The following is a 23,008-nucleotide window of genomic DNA, read 5'->3' as shown; positions in this document are numbered from 1 at the left end:
ATCACATTTAAATTACAACAGCACAAACACTCACACCTGATGAAGTAAATAACTAAGACTTAAATTCACTCTTCATATCAAGTTATTCCCCAAGTGGGCCAACGAATAAACCAATATATACTAATTATAGCTCGGAATGTCCTACCGGTACTTGCATTTTAGAATATCGAAAGTGATTGTACTTCAGGACTTCTCTGTTTGCCCTGAACATTAACTTCTTGGTGCATCAATGAACTTAGTGCTGAGAATATACAGGCCTAACAGCATACACGTTTGTATGTTTTATCAACTTCCGCCCATGACTTTTGGTATACTCATACTTTTCAAGTTCACTTATTTATTCCACTTCTTTTTGCAATGTCCCCTGCTGAGATAAAGTCAAGTTGACCATGCTAACTACCAAGGCAATTTTTAAAACCCTTTTAAGGAAGTTTTGGGATTTCATGGGCTTTGCAACAACACTGAAGTGATCAAAGGATCACTCAGACATCAAGAAACTAACTGATTGAGAACATAGGCAGCAATTTTGTGAGATTTGTTTTTGTCCACATACGTAGGGGGGTGGTGTGAAGCTGCCAATGATTGACACACATAGGAAATACATGTTACCTGTCTATCACTCGATTGAGATCGACTGGACAGTCTAAAGTAACCATCCCTTGGTCTGTCTGGATGGCTAGTTCTTTGGGTGTCTGACAGGGCTGGGTGTGGATGTGTTCCGTGCTCCTCTCGAAGATGTGTGTGATGGAATTCTGTGTCAAAAAGCCTTTGGACTGACTCCTGTAATTTGCAGGAAATAAATCACACACCTTTAAAGAACTTTTCAAATGCAATTTAATCCAAACTAAATTTACAGTGCGTCCCAGAAAAAACGAAACCGAGATTTATCGATGATTTATCATAAATAATCACAAATACAATAGACAAGTGACCTACCATTGTAAAGCTTAGAATATCTTCTGTCATCTGAAATTACTTAGATTATTTCAAATTAACGTATTTAGTGAGCAAAAACAATTTGAAGAGGGGATACCTAAAAGTCACTTGGCGGTCTGTATCTGGGTTTAAAAAAGAAAACCACATTTTTACAAAATTCAATATCTGCTCTTTAATTTGATACCTCAATTACAGAAAATGGTCAAGAAATAACAAAGTTCTGCTTATTTGAAATAAAGCTTGAATATCAATAATTTCATAAAATTAAGAGGTTTTACACTGCAGGCTCGCGTTCCGAGTCACTCGACACTCCGTTTTGTTAACGATCAGCCATGCATTAAGTCTTTTGTTAACCGTGCGATAGCTTCTGTGGGAAACGGGTGAAAACACGTTTATTTAATGAAATTATGGAAATAAAAGCATTGTTTCGAGGAAACAGAACTTTTTTACTTCTTGACCATTTTCTGTGATTAAGGTATCAAATAAAAGAGCAGATATTGAACTTTTTAGAAATGTGATTTTCTTTTTGCAATTCAGATACCCCCCGCCAAATGAGTTTTTGGTATCCTTTCTTCAAATTGTTTTTGCTCACTCATGCATGAATGAGGAATAATCTAAGTAAATTCATATGAAAGAGGGGATTCTAAGCTTTACAATGGTATGTCACTTGTCTACTGTATTTGTGATTAAGTTATGATAAATCATCGATAAATCTCGATTTCGTTTTTTGTGGGACGCACTGTATTTCAATTAAACAAATAAATTAATTAACATTCAATTAAGATTTCTTTGTTGTCAAGTATACAGAGGTATACATTGTTATTCAAATGAATTTAAAACATGGTAACTACCTTCTCTTCTATATAAGAAAATGACAACATTAATGCAGCATAATGATTATTTATCAGAATAAATAACGACCAGAGCCCCGTCTTACAAAGATTTACGATTGATCCAATTAATCGTAATGCTAGGCGAACACACCAAATTGTCAAGAAAACAATAAATTCATGTAATTTACGTCATATCTAGAAAACATTCATGCATTTTATGTTGACTTTGCTGGCTGTCCATAGTTGTGATTGATCGATCAATCGCTAACCTTTGTGTTACGGAACCCAGGAGCCTACAACATACAGCCTAGCAAGTGATTATAGGGCAGATATTAATGATCGATTGCATTATTGTGTATAATGTAGCCCTACAATCAATTGTTAAGATTTATGCTACTGGGCGAATTGGTTGAACGTGGATCCAGATGGGAGATACCCCAACATGGTCACGATTCAATGACCTTAAATGACCGTTGACCTTAATCATGTGACCTGCAACTCATGTTAGATAGTCCGTGAAACTTATTTACCCTTATGACCGAGTTTCATGAAATATGTTGACCTACTCTTCTAAGAGTATGACATTTCAAAAACCCAAGTTAAGTTCTAAATGTTGATACCCTAAGATGGTAAAGGTTTATTGACCCTGACCTTGATTATGTTACCTGAAACTAGAGCAAAATGATCGGCAATACTAATTGATAATCCTTATGTCCAATTTTCATGACAAAGATCCATATACTTTCAAAGTTATGACATTTTAAAAAGTTAACCTTGGGTTAAGATTTCAGTGTTGATACCCCAACACAGTCAAAGTTCATTGACCCTAAATGAACGTTGACCTTGATCATGTGACCTGAAACTTAAGCAAGACGATCAATTATACTTGATTACCCTAATGTCCAAGTTTCATGAAAAATATACTTTCAAAGTTATGACATTTTGAAAAAGTTAAGCTTTGTTAAGACTTAAATTTTGATACATCAACATGGTCAAAGTTCATTGATTCTACAATAAACAAACGTTGACCTCGGTCATGTGACTTGAAACTGAGGCAAGACAATCAGTGATAATCGATTAGCCTTATGTCCAAGTTCATGAATATAAGATCCAAATACTTTAACCATTATGACATTTTAAGTTAAACCCTGAGTTAAGATTTCATTGTTGATACCCCAAAATGGTCAGAGTTCATTGACCCTAAATGAACTATGACTTTGACCATCTGACTTGAAACTTAATCAAGACAATCAGCGATACTTGATTACCGGCCCTTATGTCTAAGTTTCATGACAAGGCATATACTTTTAAACTTACATTTTGAAAAGTTAAGCTTTGTTAAGATTTCATTGCTGATACCCCAACATGGTCAAAGTTCATTGACCCTAAATGAACTTTGACCTTGATCATGTGACTTGCAACTGAATCAGACAATCAGTGATACTTGATACATTTTTATGTCCAAGTTCCATGAAAATTATCCATATACTTTTAAACTTATTATACATTTTGAAAAGTTAAGCTTTAAGATTTCATTGCTGATACTGAACATGGTCAAAGCCCACTGACCTTAAATGAACTTTGACCTTGATCATATGACCTGAAACTGGAGCAATGCGATCAGTGCTAATTGATTATCCTTATGTTCAAGTTTCATGAAACAGATCAATACATATATACATGTACTTTCAAAGTTATGACATTTTGAAAAGTTAAGCTTAATTGGTTGTGATTTCATTGTTGATTACCAAAACAAGTTCAAAATTCATTTCCCCTAAATGATCTTTCACCTTGGTCATGTGACCTGAAACCCATGCTAGATGATTAGCAATACTTGATTACAATTATGCCCCAGTTTCATAAACTAGGTCAATATACTTTCCAAGTTATGACATTTCAGATGCGCCCGTCGCCGCCGCACGCCGTCTGAAAAGCGGCGAATTGTAGTCTTTGCTCTGCTTAATAATTTTGCATGCAGGCGAGACAAAAAAAAAATCAAGCACACGAACAAATGCGAGAAACAAGGTCCCTCGTTTTCTTTTCATCTGGAAAGGCTATGGAATGATTTTTTTTATTTAGAATAACTCTCACTTCGTTTCAAACGGAGAGGGATCAAGGACAGGTTTCAGTATGATTGAACAACTGTAAACAACAATTAGGTTGATAATAAAATTTCAGTTTCGACACAATTTCTTCCATCGGCAGACAGTTTCGGGCAATTTGAATGATCGTGTAGGTGAATACTCGGCAATACAATATCGACATTAACCGCGAGATGGCGCTAGAGCACATTCAAGTCCGTTCCGATCCCCCGCGAGGATTTGAGAATATGGCTTCGACTCCTGCAGTAAAATCCGAATTAGAACGCGAATCTCAGCTTTCAGATATCGAACCTGACGAAAGATTGAGCGAGTATTTTTATTTTTATAAGGAAATCTAGGACGAATCATACGGTAAAATTGTCGGTGGTGTAAATTTCAAAATGATTAAAGACGAATCCGTGAGGCTTTAGTTCCACTGCTAGTGCTACATCGGGCGGATGTCTGGCATTCGGCCGGTGACTACCGAGGTATGCTGCACTGCACTGTGCACACCGCCTCGGACAGTCGACAAAGCAGAGAAACCTGGACATCGTTGAGTTACGTTTTTCCCCAAAATTGAATCCCCTAACATTGCATGTGCAAAAAGAGGAGGAAGAAATTGTTGAGGAAGGGGGGGCTTGACGGGGGGGGGGGGGGGGGGGGATCGACAGGGCCAGGTGAGCTAAACGTGCTGAACAAATTACAGGTGAATTCTGAATGCAGTTTTGATGTAACATTGTTTTATTTTTGTCTGTCAAACCAATGGTAATGTTGGATAGTCTAGAGTAATAGTTAAGAAAGTAATTGTCAAATATGTCTGTCTTTATCAATGATCCTGCAGTAAATGTTTATCTTTAAGCAGTTGGCCGACTCCATGCTGAAAATAATATAACTTGAGCAGATAATGTAAAATCAGAGGAACAAATCACAATTTTGCATCATAATTGGACAAGGTCAAGGAATCATGGCTCAGGGGGGGAGGGGGGGGGGCACTTACATTGGCGAGTGGATACCATGCGTGACCAAAAAGAACATGTAAACAGGATGTCTTTTTCAAAATAGGGCACGTTACATATGTAACGTAATAAGTGTCAAAAACGCTAAAATAATATTTCGCTAGGAAAGCTATGTGTTTAGGGTCAAATTTGCGAGGGTATATGAGGATTAAAATGTTTTATAAAGGATGAACTTTTGCCCCGTCAACACTACGTGTTATAGTCCGATTTGCGCAAGCGTGGGAGGTTGGGCCGTATACCCAATGACGTAGGTAAAGGTAAAACCGACGGCCGACGTCCGTGACACAACTAAAATATTGCTGTACCGGGTAAATGTTTAGGAGTTCAATTCAGGGAATACTTTCCAAGGGTATTGTTTTGGTTCCAATGCGTTAGGGTTTTACACGCCAATACTTGTTAAGGGGTGCATTTTCAGAATATGGAAAATACTTGTTTAGGGTGCTGTTCGAGACTTATGGTTGCACATGGTGTCCACCCGTCGATGGGGTGCCCCCCCCCCCCCCCCCCGGGATCATGGCCCAACCCTGTGAACAGTGAAGCAGGGCCTGCTGAAGCAACATGTACATGCAGCACCCCTCCCCAAGATTTTTAAGGGGGTGCTGAGTATATTATTATTTACCATAGCGGAGCAAAAAAAAAAGGGGAGGGGTTATTGCTCCAAAATCTGTCATTTGGGAGCAATAACCATTTATGTTTTTGGTGTCAATTTTTTTTAACAATATTTAAAGTGACTTACATGTAGTCCCATGAACAAAAACACCAGCACCCATGAGATCTATTTAAAAATGGCTCCAAAGGCCCTCCAAGGAATAAAAAAGTCTATTACATTTTAATGTTTTGCATTATTTCGGTAAAACAGTTCTATGCATGTCCTCATTAATATGAAATGAGTAAGCTGATGATGTCACATCCCCATTACCTCGAGCGAAGTTCGTGCAGGCTCCACTCCACTTCACTACCGCTACACTACGCTCCACCTACCCAAACTTCGAGACCGTGAACTCTATCTGATATTCCAAGTGACAAAGGTGGGATTGTGGGGGAAAAATATAAAATTCATGCAACATCACGATCTTTAAAAACCGGGTCCGGTCCGAGCTCGGACCCTCGCGCATGAGATGTTTCGAAATCGGCAGCGAATTATTTATACGTGTGAGGCCATTTCATAAAGCTGTTAATAAGTTAAGAGTGACTTTAAAAACGACTGGTGATCCTTGCTTGTGGTAAATGACACAATTCAATGTTCATTGGTGCTTATTTAGCGCACAAGATAGGTTCACCAGTCGTTCTGTAAAGTCACTCTTAACTTACAAACGGCTCTATGAAACGCCCAACACCCATCAGGTGGGTGTTTCATAAAGATATTCCTAACTTATGATCGACTTTACAAATGACTGGTGACTCTTTCTTTAGAAAAATAAATCAATGAAAGTCATATCGTTTGCCACAAGAAAGAATCAAAAGTTGTTCGTAAAGTCACTTGTAACTTACAAACAGCTTTATAAAACACCCACCCTTGGTGGATCACAGAGTGTGAGGCCCGTGCAAGCGACAATTCATTGTTTCTCTAAAGTACTGTACCTGTAGCCTGTGCAGTAATAATCCTCATAATCCTTGGCACAAAAGGGCATCGTCCTGGTCAAGATGAACGCCCCGTAGGCTGCCATGGCAACGACCTGCCATGAATTGCCCCATATCCTCTGTGGGTGGTCAGCGGCTGTTCCTCCCTGGCCGTTGCAGAGGGTGAGGAAGACTTGACCAGAGGGTGACAGCCTATGGGAGCAGCTGGAGAGGAAATTCACACAAAGGATTTAATCAATTATTCTTGGCGCAGGGAGAAGAAGAAAACAAACACTGGGGCTCCGGCGGTTTTGCCCCAAAATGCTATAAAGAGCCCTGGAAGATCCCCATTGGATAAAGCTTATCCAATGTAGCAGATTTCCACAATAGGAAGTGAAAAAAAACAAGGTAGTCACCTGTTGTGTATATTAATTACTGTCTTGTCGAAATTTTGACTTTTCAGACAAGTTTGAAACCTTTTTAAGGTTAAATACAGCAAGAGGATTTTTTATTTGTCTTATAAAGGGTAATCAAGTGCCTATACGGCCCACACTCTGAAGCCAGATTGACTTAGGCCACGGTCTTACTCTGTATTATAATAATGGGAAGCAAAAAAATTAAAAATTGTATTGACATTATGTTTTCTACCTTTACTTAGCTCTTTCTTCATATTTTAATGATGAAAAAAAAATCATTTCGGTACACAAGTCTGGAAAGAGACTGAAGAGATCAGACAATAGAAATACATCTTTGTAAATAAAGTTTGTAAGTTGTAACCTTAAATTAACCTGACTTGTGTTTCATTATGAGTGTCTGCCAGTTTGTCAACTTACATTGGAGTACAAGGTACAAGGGACCAGGCCACCAGGGGCCTGTTGCATAAAAGTTACCATTATGGTATCTTTGCCATGCAATTGTATCTTTCATGAAATCCTTGATTCCGATTGGCTGATGAGCATTGTTGCCAGACTGATTGTTGCCATGGCAGTTACCATTGGATGGCAAAGTTACCGTTGCTTGAGTATGCAACGGGCCCCAGGAGTTTGTTTTTCTACATGAAGCAACATTGCAAATTGTCACAGATGCCCTTTATCTAGGGTGATGACTGTACTTGGTGGTTATGAAATAATAATTGTGGTAGTAATTGTGTTAGTCATGGTAGTAATTATGATGGTGATGATAATGGTAACGAACTGACAAAGGTGATGATAACGGTGACAATGGTGGTGGCAGCAGTGATGGTGATGACTAGCTGTAGTGGTGATGTTGGGACAATAGTGATCAAGTCAATGGGTATACTGGCGATGATGGTCATCACGATGGAGATGACAGATCTTAAATGATCATGATGATTGTGCTCGGCTAGAAATCTTTGGACTTCCAGATTTTAGTTTCAAGTTGAAAGAGATTCTTTCTTTCAGAATTGATTGTCATTTCTGGGAACGCTATACTGGTAAATCACAACTACCGGGTAAAGAAAAAAGCAATAAAATGTCACAGAATAGACGATATAATGGGCACCGTGGTAGAATGCCTTAGAATTCCGCAACTCATAAAATAAGCGATGACCCCCATCCCCTTTTTTCAGACATAATAGCACAACTAAAAGTCAGACTGCGGATCTGTGCCTGTATGATATAATTACCATTCAAAGAATTGCTTGAGTAGGTCCCTGTTTCTCCCAATATTCCCTTTCCCGCCAACATGGGGAAAGTTGAAGATAATTGCATCGTACGGGGCTCCCTCTAGAGAAGTGTACTGGTCAAGCTTGGTGGCATCGATCCCAAAGACAACACAAGCTCCTGTTAAAAGTAAATTTATATGGATGAAAAGCAGTCTTTGTTTAGTGAGCTAAAACATCAGAATTCGGAGCTACAATACTACATCAAATCAATGTGCTTAAGAAACTTATGCTACAAAGTATTTAAGATGGTTCGAGTGTTGAATGCAATATCAACAATATAATAATTTTACACAGGGAATTTGTCACATTCGGTTACCTAAAGAGATCACTCTATAGTTTCATAGTTCAGAATATGGGCCTATTGTTGTGAAATTCAACCTTTTTACTAATGAATTCTGGAATCCTTGTACAGAAACCACCTGGTGCCTGTTGGAAATGGATCAAAACAGAAACCTCAAGAAGTGCAAATTTCCCAGGGAAAATAACTTGCCTAATGATTGCAAGTTAGCAATGTTCTTCTGAATATCCCCATCACCACTAGACTTGATGACATCCCCTGTCTGGAAGCAAGTTGTAACCATGGAGATATCAGAAGGCAGCATCTTCCTCAGCGAGAGTGAGAATGAGAAGTTTGCCTCACCTAGCAGCAAGATGGAGCCACAGCTGGACAGAAGAGATTGCATCTTTATAGTTCTCAGAATATCTGCATTTTGGACAATAATATAAAAAAATTACTTCTCACAACGAATGGTAGGCCTATAGAATGTATTCAAGGTTGCCAAGGCCATGAATTTCAATGCTCCTTTTAATTGACTTTTTCTCCCTTCTTAGTTTATTGCCCATTGTGTTCTAATAGAAGTTTGCTCTATTAAACAGAAATCTTGTACGAACATTTATCACAATTTAATGCATGGGATCAGATTTTAGAGCTGGGTTGTAATTTCCAGCAAATCCCCGACCATATCTGTAGGAAACCAGCGGGGGGGGGGGTACTTGGGGATGTGCCGCTGGAATGGGTCGCTTTTTTGGAAGAAATCCCTAAACATGGGTATGGTTTTTATGCTGGAAGATCCCTCAACATGGCCCCAATTTTAAGATACTGGCCTTAAACATGATAGGTCCATATTCTCCTCTAATGTCTTAGGTGCAAATATTCCTTCAAATCAGGGATCAAATTGCCCGGACAAAATGTTGGGAACCATCCGCAGTTTCATCGAAGTATATAATAAATCCCGGACAATCCAAGCCGTTGCCTTTTCCCGTTCTTGAACGTGATAATTAAAAACGACCTGGAACCAGAACAGCATACGCATGAACATACTTCTGCTTAATCAATGAACAAAGAATCACACGGATGATCGCAACTTAGGCTATGAATTATTTAACCCATCCTTAAACATGGGCCCCTCTTTGGATAAAACTCCCTAATAATGGTTATACCTTTTTAGCCAAAATGACCCGTAAATGTGGGTATGGTTTTTGAGCCTTCAGCCTCACACCCCCATCCAAATCTAAGTACCCCCCCCCCCCCCCGGAAAGGAACGCTTTCAGGAAGTTGACGAATACCATCATGTGATGCATGATGAAGTTCTTCCCATCTCCCCTTCCTCTTTGCCAGGCTTCCTGTCTTAATCAAGACATATCTTTTCTCTTTATAATTTCATCCTAGCATATTCTGTAATCCTTAAAAATTTTATACTTTATTCATTTAAATCAGTCTTTAATGGATATCATTGAATTGGCCAAGATAAGTATGTTTTATTGATCAGTCATCATCTACATGCAAGTCATATTGATAACAATAATAATATACAAAAGCACTTTAATATGCGGAAGTTTCAAAGTGCTAAGAAAGAAAAAAAAAAGAAGAATATACGTAGAAGATATATCAGTAAAAGAACAACAAAGAAACTGAAAGTATGAACACATTACGAAAAATTAATTATACATACAAATAAAGAGATAATCAGAGAATATATACAACTTGAAAATATTAAATGGGTCGATAATCATGTGTGTAAATTCAAATAGGGGTCTAATCCTAAAAATCAAGAACACACAAAAAAGTTAGTCTAGGACTAGGCCTACACGTCTACAGTTATAGTCTACTACACTACCGGTGGAAAAATTCTCTCAAAGGTCAGTTGGCCAGTGCAAAACTGCATTTAATAGCGCCAGTATTCCCTCAGAAAATTTCCTTTGAAAACAATCTTCGCCTTCAAGTTGAAATTCTTTATTTCAGCATACCCATCACATGTCATGATCTACTAAGATTAGGGATCCATCCAACAGGGTTTTGTGATAGATGTCCTGAGGTAGAAACTGTCAGACATTATCTTTTACATTGTCCAAAATATATAATTGAAAGATCAATGCTCCTTGTAGAATTGAATGAATCACAGCCAGGACAAATAATGGAGTATTGAAAAAAAGATGACCCAGGGATACAGAAAGCATTTTTACGTTTCGTTTCAAGAACGAAACGTTTTTGTAAGGAGTGATGTACTATTTTTATATTGTATTGTCTATAAGAAATATGAAAGGATATGCTTGTACAAGTCTAATGTGAAAAGAAAAAAAAATATATATATGTACATAATAATGTATGTTATAATACATACAAAATGATATGTTCTGCACATATAACTAACAAAGCCCACAAGTGTTTTCGCCTTGTTGTTGTTGTTGTTTAAAAAAAAGAAACAAATTATTTTAATGTTTAACCCATCTGTAAGCACAGGTACACTAGCGCCCCCTCGTCTATGCATGGGTGACCTTAGACCAAAAGCTTCGGTCTCTGTTATGTTGGTTGTTCAGCTGAACTCCGTTGGCTTCACTCACCAAATACAGAGACCGAAGTTCTAGCGCGATCTGTACAGGGGACTCAATGGCCATATGTTTATGTACTTAAAGGTATAGTGTATGATTGGTTGATCTCAGACAAGGTCAGTGAATCAATTGTAAAGATATTATTTTCATTAAATATCTATATCAATGCTCTACTTTATCACTCAAAAGAAATTGGTATAACTCTTCTGTTTTCATGATATTGAGGGGTGAAATATATATTATAATATATCGTTTAACCGATATATTTTGTTTCCGCCCTCTCGAGTTAACAAATAAATTGATATTAGAACACCGTTCGAATCATGCATATTCATTACAACCTCATGCATATTGATGAAATACGTCATGGCGCATGCGCCGTATCAAGAAATCCCCGTATCAACAAAGTGCAGCGCTGTGTGCAGAAGTAGCTGAGTAGAAGCAAACACCGAACGTTGCGTGCAAGCTCAATGAGCCGATGCTAGCCGGCTAGCGATTAGTCCACGTCCTGGACGATTTTTATTGATTGGGCAAACCAGGGGCAAACCTTATCGGACCGTACCGGTACCCCCACGCGCACACATAACCAACACACACACGCCCTCCACTGATTCACTTACCCCCAGTGATTCACCTAACCCACTGATTCACTTTCCCCGATGTTGTTTCGTGTGACTATTCAGGGGGTGTGTGTATGCGTGTTATGGGGATGTAGTGTGTTGTGTTTGGTAGTCGTATCGTACAAAATACCAACAGTCCAGGAGGTGGACTAGCTAGCGATATGCTTGCGCTCTGCATGCACGTTTACTTTAGACACACATAATCCACTATTAGCGATAGCACACACTGGACAAGCATATTATATGGAGCTATAGCTCCATGATTGTATCGTACGTGAATAAGGATTTAGACACTTGGATTATCGAACGTGAATGACGAAGCAAAGGATTGCCCAATACGGCTTACTTTCGGAATCTAATGTCATGAATATGAAAGTACTCCAAGACTAAAAGAGATACGAGAATCCCAAAGAAGGGCAAGGGCCGAGTTTGATTTGACGGCCACCTCGCTCTTTGCGCTCGCATCAATATTGTTAGGTAGATGACAATCAGAGATATCTATGATGACAATCGTGTTCATGATTACCAAAAGTGCTTAGAATGTCAGAATTTTAGTTCAGAATATCAATCACTTTTTAAGCCCAAGTGATTGATATTCTGACCTAAAATTTTGACATTCTAAGCACATGTGGTAATCATGAACAGGATTGTCATCTAATTTTAACTAAACAATACTGAAGCGAGCGCAAAGAGCGAGATGAAAAATTTTCATATGTATATATATATAGACGGCCATCCCCATTCTGTCTAGGGCCGAGTATGAAGAAAGGGAAGGGCGGCGAAGAGAAAAACGATTATTTTCAGGGTGGGATACAAAATAGTAAAACATAAAAGGAAGATAAAAGTTGATGGGACCATGGAGGACACACAGTATTGACATGAACGTAGGATTATTCTTCGTTGTTTAGACTGAACTTGCGAGGTCAAAAGGTGAGCTGAGAAACCTGTTGATGCGAAGTATGTAGCGTAGTCTACATCGTGTAGACCGTGACAGTGTGTGTATGCGACCATAATGCATCAAATTGCAAATTTAGAATACAGTGTTATTTGGTCAATCTTTACAAGCAGAGCAGAGGCGTCATGAGCGAAAGCGAAAAAAAATTAGGGGGGGGGTAGACGTAAGGGGCAAGATTTCTCAGAAAACTCTTATTCTTGCAGCCACACAAGAAAGCTTGTAGCTAGATGTGGAGTAATGAGAAGTTGAGTATATTCAATATTGCGCGGCGCTATGGTCTATGGTAGAACCGTTGCGCTCTAGGTATGCAGAGGGGAGAATTTCGGAGCCGACCCCGGGGGCCGACCGGCATGTTTTACAACAGAACTTTACAAGTCATGCCGTTTGAAACAGGGCAACGAAGTACGTGAAAGAAGACTAAGCAAACTTGGAGAAGCAACGTCCGAGGGGATAGTAATTTACGTCTGCTTTGAAACGTGTATCAATAAGGATTTCCAGAGAATGGGTCGCAGAGTATTTCTCCAGTATGGGGAGGGTGGGGGTAGCCTATAGGCCTAATAAATCCATCAGTGGATGGATGGATGGATGACTGAAATAATGAATAGATGGATGAATAGGCATATATATGAATGGATCATCCGATGAATGTATAGGCCTAACCCCAAGAATGGATGGACAAAGATAAATGGATACCAATGACGAATAATAGATAGGGGCGCCCCATGGGAGCTGTTGTTGAATGGGCTACCCCTTATTAAATAAACAATAAACAATTAAAAATAGATGGAAAGATGAACTTTTATTGCAACAAATGAGAGGAAGATAGGCCTCCGGATACACGCATACAGTGTGTGCACGAGTAGTTCAACTGTTGAAAAAATGTGAATGGTGCGTGGCGACGTGAGCAGGACAAAGACATCACTCAAAGTGGAACCGGGAATTGGGACTCCCATTTTCCTGCTATAAATATAGGAAAAACGAATGATAACTGTTGTTTTATAGCCGAGGAAATGTATTCTTCATATTGGGATTGGGACCAAGGAGATCCCGGCGTGTCAAAATTTCACAACTCATGGGGAAAATAATATAATAATCATTTTTGATGATTGAAAAAAAATGTGCTCAGTTCACACTGTCACGATTTTTTTTTTGGTGGGGTTACCTGCAGAAAAAAAATTGACAAAGCAAAAGAAAATCATCATTCCATACATTTCTCAAATTTGACACCTATCAGAATTCCAGGGGGTGCTGCCCATGGAAAATAATACATGCCGCATCCCCAGCCCCCCCCCCCCCCCCCCCCCCCCCGCTTCCAAGAGGCATATAATCGCGGAATAATTAATCGTATCAGAAAGTATCAGATCAGTCAAGGCGATCGTATTGATCGTAGAAAGTGTTGGAATATGGTTCAACTATTTTGGAGATCAGTTATGAAAGGCCAATCGTGCATGGTGTTCGTGACAGATTGCACTATTGTAGGAATAAGAATATTTTGGGGCGGGAAAGTCGCCTACTTCCAAGCGGTGATGACTTTCGGGGGAAAAAAGAAATTTGTGTTTGAAATTTTTGGGCAAGCCCATTCTGGCGAGGTTCAATGGGTATACGCCTATTATGATGTATTTAATTTATGGTGATGTGATGCAAATATGTTGCCGATAAAAATATAATATTTTGCCTTTGTGGGTGTTTTACCCGGGTGTTTTACAACTCACAGGGGGAGGGGGGGGGGGGTCAAGGAGAATACAGTAATAGCTCTGAATACTGACTGAGAGACACTCCGATCTGCAAAAGTGAAGGCAAAGCTGTCATGGGGCAAGCAAACAAGTAATACTTTCTTGAATAGGCATACCATAATAAAGTTTGTGAGAATAATATTGAAATAAAGATAAAATAACATTGATAATGCGAACATAAGGAATACACACAACCTAAGGTTAGGAATTGTATAAACAGCGAAAAATACAGAAAGATGTTATGAACATGCTTTCACTATTCATGAATGTATAATGCAATGATAAAGGGAAAATGTTTTAAGTTGAATTTAATTTTAACCAGTGGCGTAAATAATGAACACAACAAATATGAAGGGGCCAGATATACATAAAGGGCACAAATCTTGATTTTTTTTTGTAATCTATGATAGATTTTGACATGATATTCAGATAATAGTTTCCCTTCTCTCTTTCCTTTTTTTTCTTGGCCGTGACAAATTTGGGAATCCATACAGCCCCAAGCCTTATTTTGAACGCCACTGATTTCAACTGAATATCATCAGAAAAATATTTACAAGGTAGTCAAGTGGCAGCCGACGCAGCGTGTAAAAACAGTATGAATTTCATTGCATGATAATAATAAAATGATAAATAATGTCATGTGTGGTTAGCGGAAACGAGGATAGGACGTTTTGTAATTCGCTATGCAGTAAAATAATGAGAATGACTGAAACGATATATATTCAAAATATAAATTTCATGAGAGAGAAACGATTCAAACAATAACAGAGTATAATATTATGTTGCGTTCAAATTCCCTATTGATCGTTCTTTTGATTCCCTTTCAACAATCTATTTCTTTCTTCCTTTCTTCTCTCTCCTCCTTCCCTTTAGGATGGAGGGGGTATCGGATATAAGGAAGCAGTTTAGGTGTTATGGCACATGACAAGTTCAATTCAGTGGCCTAGTACTAGTAGGTCCATTGGTAAATTGCCAATTCGTCAACTGCCAACTCATCCATTCACCACATGGTCTACGTTCATTTAGTCCATGCAATGCCAATCCGTCCATCAACATTTCATCGAACAACCATTTGGTCCAGTTAGTCCAGTATCCAATTCATTTTCATTCATTTTGCACAATAACACGTCCAATAACCAAATTGTATATGGACTAAATGACTATTGGATCAGATGGTTATTAGACGGAATGCATGCATGTGGATAGTGAACGAACTGATGGTAGACCAAATAATGATAGTAGACGAGTTGGCATTTGGACGAGTTGGCATCATGACGAAATGGAAGTAAACCGATCCGATCCATGGACTAGCGCCTAGTATCACGCCGGTATAGATAAGGAGGAACAATGTTGGAAACGATGCCCAACGGACATGCGCGTATCCAGGATCCATGATTGAGCCCGACTATTTTGGCGCCCCTGTTTCAATTTAGTTCAACTTCTCATCAGAGTGGTAGACCATACTAAAATTATGTGCGGGAGCTGTAATTTCTTAACCGGGGGCGGATCCAGCTTTCGCCAATAGGGGAGGGGATATTTTCATCTCTTTTCCGATCGAACATTTTGAGTTTTATTGCAACCGTGAACATGATGGGTATATGTATTATCTAAACAATATTGATGCGAGCGAAAAGAGCGATATGAAAATTGTTCATATTCTTACCTAGAATTTGGAAAAATCTATGAGCACTTTTGGTAATCAAGAACAGGGTGGGTATCTATCAACATTTTATGCGATCGCGAAGTGGAAGCTGACAATTTTTGAATTTCCAACCCAACACTGGACATTATAAGCACTTTTCACATTTGTTTTATAATCATGAACAGGATGGGTATCTAACTAAATAATTAATGCGAGCGCGAAGCGCGAGTTGAAAATTTTTTATTTTCTGACATAAAATTTGGACATTCTAAGCACTATTGGGTAATCATGAACAGGATGGGTATCTAACAAATCATCTAATACGAGCGCGAGGCGCGAGCTTAATTTTTTTGATATTCCAACACAAAACTGGACATTCTAATTTGTAATCATGGAAAGGATGGGTATCTATTTAAACAATTGTTTGTGCGAGCGCGAGGCGCGAGCTTAAAAGTGATTGATATTCTGAACTAAAATTTTGACATTGACTAAGCACTTTTGGTAATCATGAACAGGATTGTCATCTAACTAAACAATATTGATGCGAGCGCAAAGAGCGAGATGAAAATTTTTCATATTCTTACCTAAAATTTTGAAAAATCTATGAGCACTTTTGGTAATCAAGAACAGGGTGGGTATCTGTCAACATTTTATGCGATCGCAAAGTGCGAGCTGACAATTTTTGAATTTCCAACCCAACACTGGACATGATAAGCACTTTTTATAACCATGAACAGGATAGGTATCTAGCTAAATAATTAATGCGAGCGCGAAGAGTGCGTTAAATTTTTTTGATATTCTGACCTAAAATTTGGACAATCTAAGCATTATTGGGTAATCATGAAAAGGATGGGTATCTTACAAATCATTTAATGCGAGCAAGAGGCGCGAGCGTAAAATTTTTGGTATTCCGACCCAAAACTGGAAATTCTAAGCATATTTTATAGCCATGGAAAGGATGGGTATCTATTTAAACAATTGTGCGAGCGCGGAGCGCGAGCTTAAAAAGTTATTGATATTCTGGCCTAAAAGTTTGACATCGACTAAGCACTTTCGGTAATCATGAACAGGATTGTCATCTAACTAAACAATATTGATGCGAGCGCAAAGAGCGAGATGAAAATTTTTCATATTCTTACCTAATATTTGGACATTCGAGTAAGCATTTTCGATTATCATGAACAAGATGAGCACTAACAAAACAGTTTATGCAAGCGTGAAGCGCGAGTTGATTTTTTTTTATATTTCGATCCAAAGTCGGACATTCTAAGCACTTATCTAACCATGAACAGGATCGTCACCTTACTAAACAATTAATGCGAGAACGTAGAGTAGGATGATTTTTTTTTGTATTCTGATCTAAAATTATAGGCACTTTTGGTAATCATGAACAGGATGAGTATTTGATGCGAGCAAACATGAATTTGGCGCCCACCCCCCTCCCTTGGTTAATTGAACCTGAATTTGGCGCACCGGGACAAACATAAAATAGGCGCCCTCGTGTGGTGAACATCCATTAGGCACCCCCTAGGTTGAACATCAATTCGGCACCCCCCTATGTTAAACATCGATTCGGCAACCCTATGAAAAATATCAATTCGGCGCCCCAGCCACTAGGTTGAACATCAATTCGGCGCCCCTCGGTGCCCCTATGTCGAACTTCAATGCGGCCCCCTCTTATGTCGAACATCTATACGGCGCCCTGAGGTAAAACATTAATTCGCCCCCCCCCCCTCCACCTAGGTTGAACATCAATTTGCCACCCCCTATGTTGAACATCAATTCGGCGCCCCCCTATGTCAAACATCAATTCGGCAACACTATGGAAAATCTCGATTCGGCGCCCCAGCCCCTAGTTTGAACATCTATTCGGCGCCCCCTCGGTGCCCCTATGCCGAACTTCAATGCAGCCCCTCCTATGTGGAACATCTATACGGCGCCCCGAGGTAAAACATTAATTCGCCCCCCCCCCCACCTAGGCTGAACATCAATTGGCACCCCCTAGGTCGAACATCAATTCGGCGCCTCCCTAATTCGGACATCAAGTCGATGCCCCCAATGTCAAACATCAATTCGGCTCCCCTATCTATGTTGGACTTAAATTCGGCGCCCCTATAGGTCGATTATCAATTGGGCGCCCCCCTCCCTCTTTTGTTTTCCTCCTCTCTTTCTTTCCCCCTTTTCTCTTTCTATTGTTCTTTCCCTCATTTTTTCTCCCCTTTTCTCCCTATTTTTGGCGCCCCTTTTTCGCCTACCCGGGGGGGGGGGGGGGCGTGCCCCGAGGGCCCTCGAATACGCGCATGGTGGAGCTACGGATATAGAGAAATAAGGACAAAGATGTAATGAAAATATAAGAACTCTTGAAATATTTACATTTTCTAGGCAAACAAGAATCCAAAGCGTATAAATAATGCCCGGCTGAATAGACCTCCATTTGCATCCTGTTTGATATGCTCGCGTTTAAATAAAATTTCCTGCAAGTTCCATTGCAGGCTAAATAAAGGGCAAAAGTATAAGTTTTTTCTTTGAGAGGGGGGAATGACGATAAATAAAAATACCAGCAAGTGCGATGGGTGATAATCAGGGGCGGCGGAACGTATTTTCATTTGGGGGGGCAAAAGAGGGCATTAATATGTATTTTTTATGCAATTGAAATTTTCACCATGAGATTATCATCTGCGTCAAGTAGTTGTGCGTTTTATACTAATTAAGTTGAGCAAAGCCTTTTTGAAGTCTTTTCTGATTGATTAAATATGTAATCAGGCTTTATTTTTCCGGGAGCGAGCGTAGCAAGCAAGCGGTTTGGAAACATTTTTAAATCTGAAGTTGTGAAACTCGCTTTTTGGTCAATTATTACCGCGCAAATTATTGTTAAAAGAGCATCCTTGCGAGATGTTGTGAGCGCAAATCGCGGGCTCAACATTTTGGACATTGCATGTACTAATAAGACCTGAAAATCAAGCATTCCGAGCTATTGTTTTTGTTGTCATGAAAAAGATGTGTATCTAACTGAATAATGGACGCGAGTGCGATATTCCAACCTGAAAACTTGACAATCTAAGCACTTTTTGAAACCAATAAATAATAATTGATGCGAGCGCGAGCCGAAAATTTGTGATATTTCAACCTGATGGACATTCTAAGTTTTGAAACCAAGAATAAACAATAATTGATGCAAGCGGAAAGCGCGAGCTGAAAATTTGTGATATTCAAACTTGAAAATTGAACATTGTAAGCAGAAGTTGTAACCAAAACACTTGCACCCCTCTCCCAAAAAAAATCCCAGTAGGGAAAAAATGGAAAGTGCCCTTCTTTCAAAATGATGTGAGTGCGAAGCGCGATCCAAAATTTTTGTAATTTTCTAACCTAAAATGTATTGTTTGACTTCAAGAAAAGGTATTTTATTTTGAAAAGGGGCACACATCATTTTGAAAGAAGGGCACTTTCCATTTTGAAAAAAAAGATTTTTTTCCTACTGAGATTTTTTTTTGGGGGGGTGCAAGTGCTCTCTGCCCCCCCCCCTCCCCCCCCCCCCCCCCGGTGCTAATATGGCCTCGGGTTATATTTTTTAATGTAAGTTGAAACTGGTATTAACAAAACATGTTGGTTTGACTGCATCAAATTTTGATAACGATGGTTTTCTTTAAAATACATATTTTTTACCATTTCGATCCATGACATGTTTGCATTTATTTTGTTATTGTCCGTTGACATGCCCAGCGCTTAGAATTCGTGCCAAAACGTGATTTTGCATAGAGCACATTCGCTGAACCATCATCGGAACTTCGGAATAACAAAGAAATGGAAGACCCCTTCCCCAAATAATTCCGCCTAGCTGTATGTCCTCGATATATCTCTCCATGATACGTACGCAATTTTATTCGCCAAGCCCAGAGGACCAAGGAGGAGTGGGGTGAAGGGGATCGAGGCACCCAGGAGACGTCATCATCAATTTCACTGAGAAAACCGTACTAAAGTTTTGGTCACAAAGTTGGACAAAGTCAAACGTGATACTTGTTTAGTATATACTACCATAACAAGTTGAAAAGAAAAATACAAAGAGAAACTTTCAGGGGGGGGGGGGGTTAATCGATGTTACATAAACATCAATTGCTTATAATATACAGGCCTGACGTACCGGTATCATAGGCGGATCCGGCCAGGAGGCCAACGGGGCGCCCCCACCCTATTGGCGGTGCATAATAGGGGGAAAGAAAGGGAAACAAGTAATAGAATGGAAAGCAGAGGGTGGGGGGAGAAGAAAAAATATAAGGAGGAAGAATGAATAAAATAAGGTGAGGGTAATTCAGACTTGGAGAGGGGAACCATGTCACTGCATAAAACAATTTAGCCCGCGCTTCGTGTTCGCATTGCCTCAGGTTCGATGGAATATCTATTTATCAATACCAATTAATTTATTTATTCATTCAGTCATATTTAAAAAGGTTCACAAGATCAGAGTTGTAATTACTGTTTTTTTCATCTTGGTCCTTGTATAATAAAACATAGTAAAATAGCGATTACTATAAAAAGGTATTATTCATATCAAATTAAAGAAATATCAGCTAATCGATATAAACAAAAACAGGCCTTAGTAAAACAAACAAGGGAACTACCATTTACTAATTCAAATGCTTGAGCGCAGTTAGCCCAGCTAAAGCCTGGGTATTAGCATGGCCCGCTGGGAGAACAGTTTACGGAACTGAAGTCGCTACCCGGTGCACCATAGGCCCTACGTACCGTTATGATTATTTTTTTTTATTATGATTAATCTTCAGAGGCAGATCTAGGATTTTTCAAAGGGGGGGGGGGGCACATTTTCCCGAGGAAAATTTGACAAGCAAAAAAAAATGATTATATCGATAGATTTTTACATAAGAAATATTGATTGTGCCTCTGAAGGGGGGGGGGCACAGCCGGCCCGTGCTGCATGGATCCGTCAATTTTCAGGACACAATACACGATTTCCGAAAATTTTACCTCGCGCTCGCATTTTTTATAGGGCTTATGAGTAACTGTTACGACTATATAGATACAAAAAAAAATAGCTTTGAGCTGCGGATCGATCGGGGAAAATATTTTTCAACCCCCCTCCCTCTAGTGAAAGCTGGATCCGCCCCTGGATATTGTAAAAAAAACCACTAGGCCACGCGGTATTTGTCCAATTTAATTGATAAATACGTTGAGGCAGTATATTGACGAATTCAGTGGTGGAGAGCTATAGGACACACAAAGCAAATAACGAAATAGGCGGCCAAGCTAGTTCAATACAAAATTATTTCTAATTTTTCCTTTTAAAAAAATGTAGCATAGGCCTATTATTTAAACAATTAAGAAATTACAACGTATATTACTACACGTGATAATAATGAACACATCAAAATACAGAACCTGAAGAAAATGATAACAATTCAGTGAATCGGAAACAAAACAAAAATACATATAAAGAACTAGAAAAAATATAATAAATAAGAATATAGCCCTTTCTCTCCCTTTCACAAGCACCTTTCTCCCTCCCTCCCTCCCTCCCTCCATACCCTGGAGAAATAGAGAAACAATACAGATCAACGAAGCAAAGATGAAAGCAAGGAAAAAGCCGTCAGACTTTGTTTTCAATGTACACGCTTTCTACGAAATGCAATAGAAACCGGGAAAGAAACCATTCACGGTGTACAGACTCCGTACCCGCCCATGCGTCCGTATCGTGCATCGGCACTTGATTGAGACTCGCGCAGAGGCGAGAGCTAGAGATATGAATATTCATGAGCAGGTATTGATGTAATTTGGTCTCAAGGTGGCGCTCTTCATTTTTTATGTTAGTTTTAAAAATAAATAAAAAAAAAGCTCACTCGGCAAATCTTCTCATCTTTATATATTTTTTTTGAGAATAAAAACAGTTCTTTCTGGCCAATGCAATACATTGTATGGACTCAGAACTTGTTTATGAATATCGTGGAAAGCAAAGAGTGAAATTTAAAAGAAAGTTTTGAAATAAACCAATGACACAATTTACCTTTAAGATCGGATAAAACGGGGAAGTGAATTTGCGCGACAGCCGAGGTAAGTCACTGTTTTTGTTCCTTTTAACTTGATTTTTCTCCGTTTTTGGGCAATTAATGCCAAGAGGGAATATTAATTTGCATTTTGGTCGCGTTAATTTTCAAATTTTTTATTCATTAAAGACAAAAATTGAAGAGCCCTGACGGGGGGATTTCGCATTGCAAGTCCCCTAATGGTGGCTGCACGCTAGCGAGCCGTCTGTGTACGAGGAGAAAAAAAAAAAAATCGGCACAATGCAATGTACCGTGCTGACCGGTATGATTGCATCTTTGAAAGGGCAGGGCAAGCGCAACTAGTTGGAACTGAGCTGAAGATAGCGGTTTGTTTTTGGTGAAGATTTGTTTATATGCCATTTTGACAAGAGTTACGGCAAACTTTTGTACATACCATAAATAATTATCCTTTTTCATATTAAAACTTAAAAGGGTACACATTAACAAAAGAATAATATTTCATATTACTAGGCCTAGCCCTAGGGGCCTATGTATAGGCTAGGCCTAGCCCTAGGCTACATCATATTGGTAATAATATCATTAGGCCTATGTGAGAAGTGAGATTTTTTATTAATAGAATCAATGGCGACAATAGTCAAATATGACTAATCGCCACTCAAACCAACATAAGAAGAAGAAGTTCATTCATGATTCAGCGCGCGCGAACCATGACGTGAGCTAGAGGCCCCAGTTCGCGCCCCCGGTTCACCCCGGGGGCTGGCACAGCTCTCTGCTGTCAGTGTCAGTCCAGCAAAAATGCCAAAACTCCAAAAGGTTGCTACTAGAAACTAGTACTAGCGCGAGTTAGTTACGTTGTGCGATTGATTAGGAACTTTTTGGGGGTGGCAAAGACTCGATCGACTAAAGACATTTGTACTCACTGTAAATCTAGACTTGGCTCTTTTGACCTTCGAAGATTCTTAATTAGGCCTAGCTCAAATCAACATACAACTTGTATCATTATGTTCCCTTTGTCTGGCCGACAGTACCGGTACGTACATGCACAGCTGTGCACATGTGTACTACGCGATGTGCCTGACCAGCGACCAATAACAAGACCTGAATT

The 23,008-nt window shown here is 39.2% G+C and overlaps 1 protein-coding gene across 2 annotated transcripts in view; it reads right to left on the bottom strand.

The window, feature by feature from the left end:
- LOC129266174 (ferredoxin-fold anticodon-binding domain-containing protein 1 homolog) overlaps nt 1-23,008 on the bottom strand; it is a 27,404-nt gene extending 4,396 nt beyond the window's left edge. Inside the window, exons 1-5 of one of the 2 annotated variants that reach the window (XM_064104073.1) lie at nt 22,824-23,008; nt 8,601-8,813; nt 8,072-8,228; nt 6,448-6,651; nt 610-780 (exon numbers count right to left, since the gene is read on the bottom strand). In XM_064104073.1, coding sequence (XP_063960143.1) covers nt 610-780; nt 6,448-6,651; nt 8,072-8,228; nt 8,601-8,793 — 725 coding nt within the window. In that variant the 5' untranslated portion in view covers nt 8,794-8,813; nt 22,824-23,008. The remainder of the gene's footprint in view (nt 1-609; nt 781-6,447; nt 6,652-8,071; nt 8,229-8,600; nt 8,814-22,823) is intronic. The other variant, XM_064104074.1, reaches the window with a different exon arrangement.

The sequence above is a fragment of the Lytechinus pictus genome, chromosome 8 (assembly GCF_037042905.1).
Source record: "Lytechinus pictus isolate F3 Inbred chromosome 8, Lp3.0, whole genome shotgun sequence".
Lineage (NCBI taxonomy): Eukaryota > Metazoa > Echinodermata > Echinoidea > Temnopleuroida > Toxopneustidae > Lytechinus > Lytechinus pictus.
This window is presented reverse-complemented; position numbering and strand designations above follow the sequence as displayed.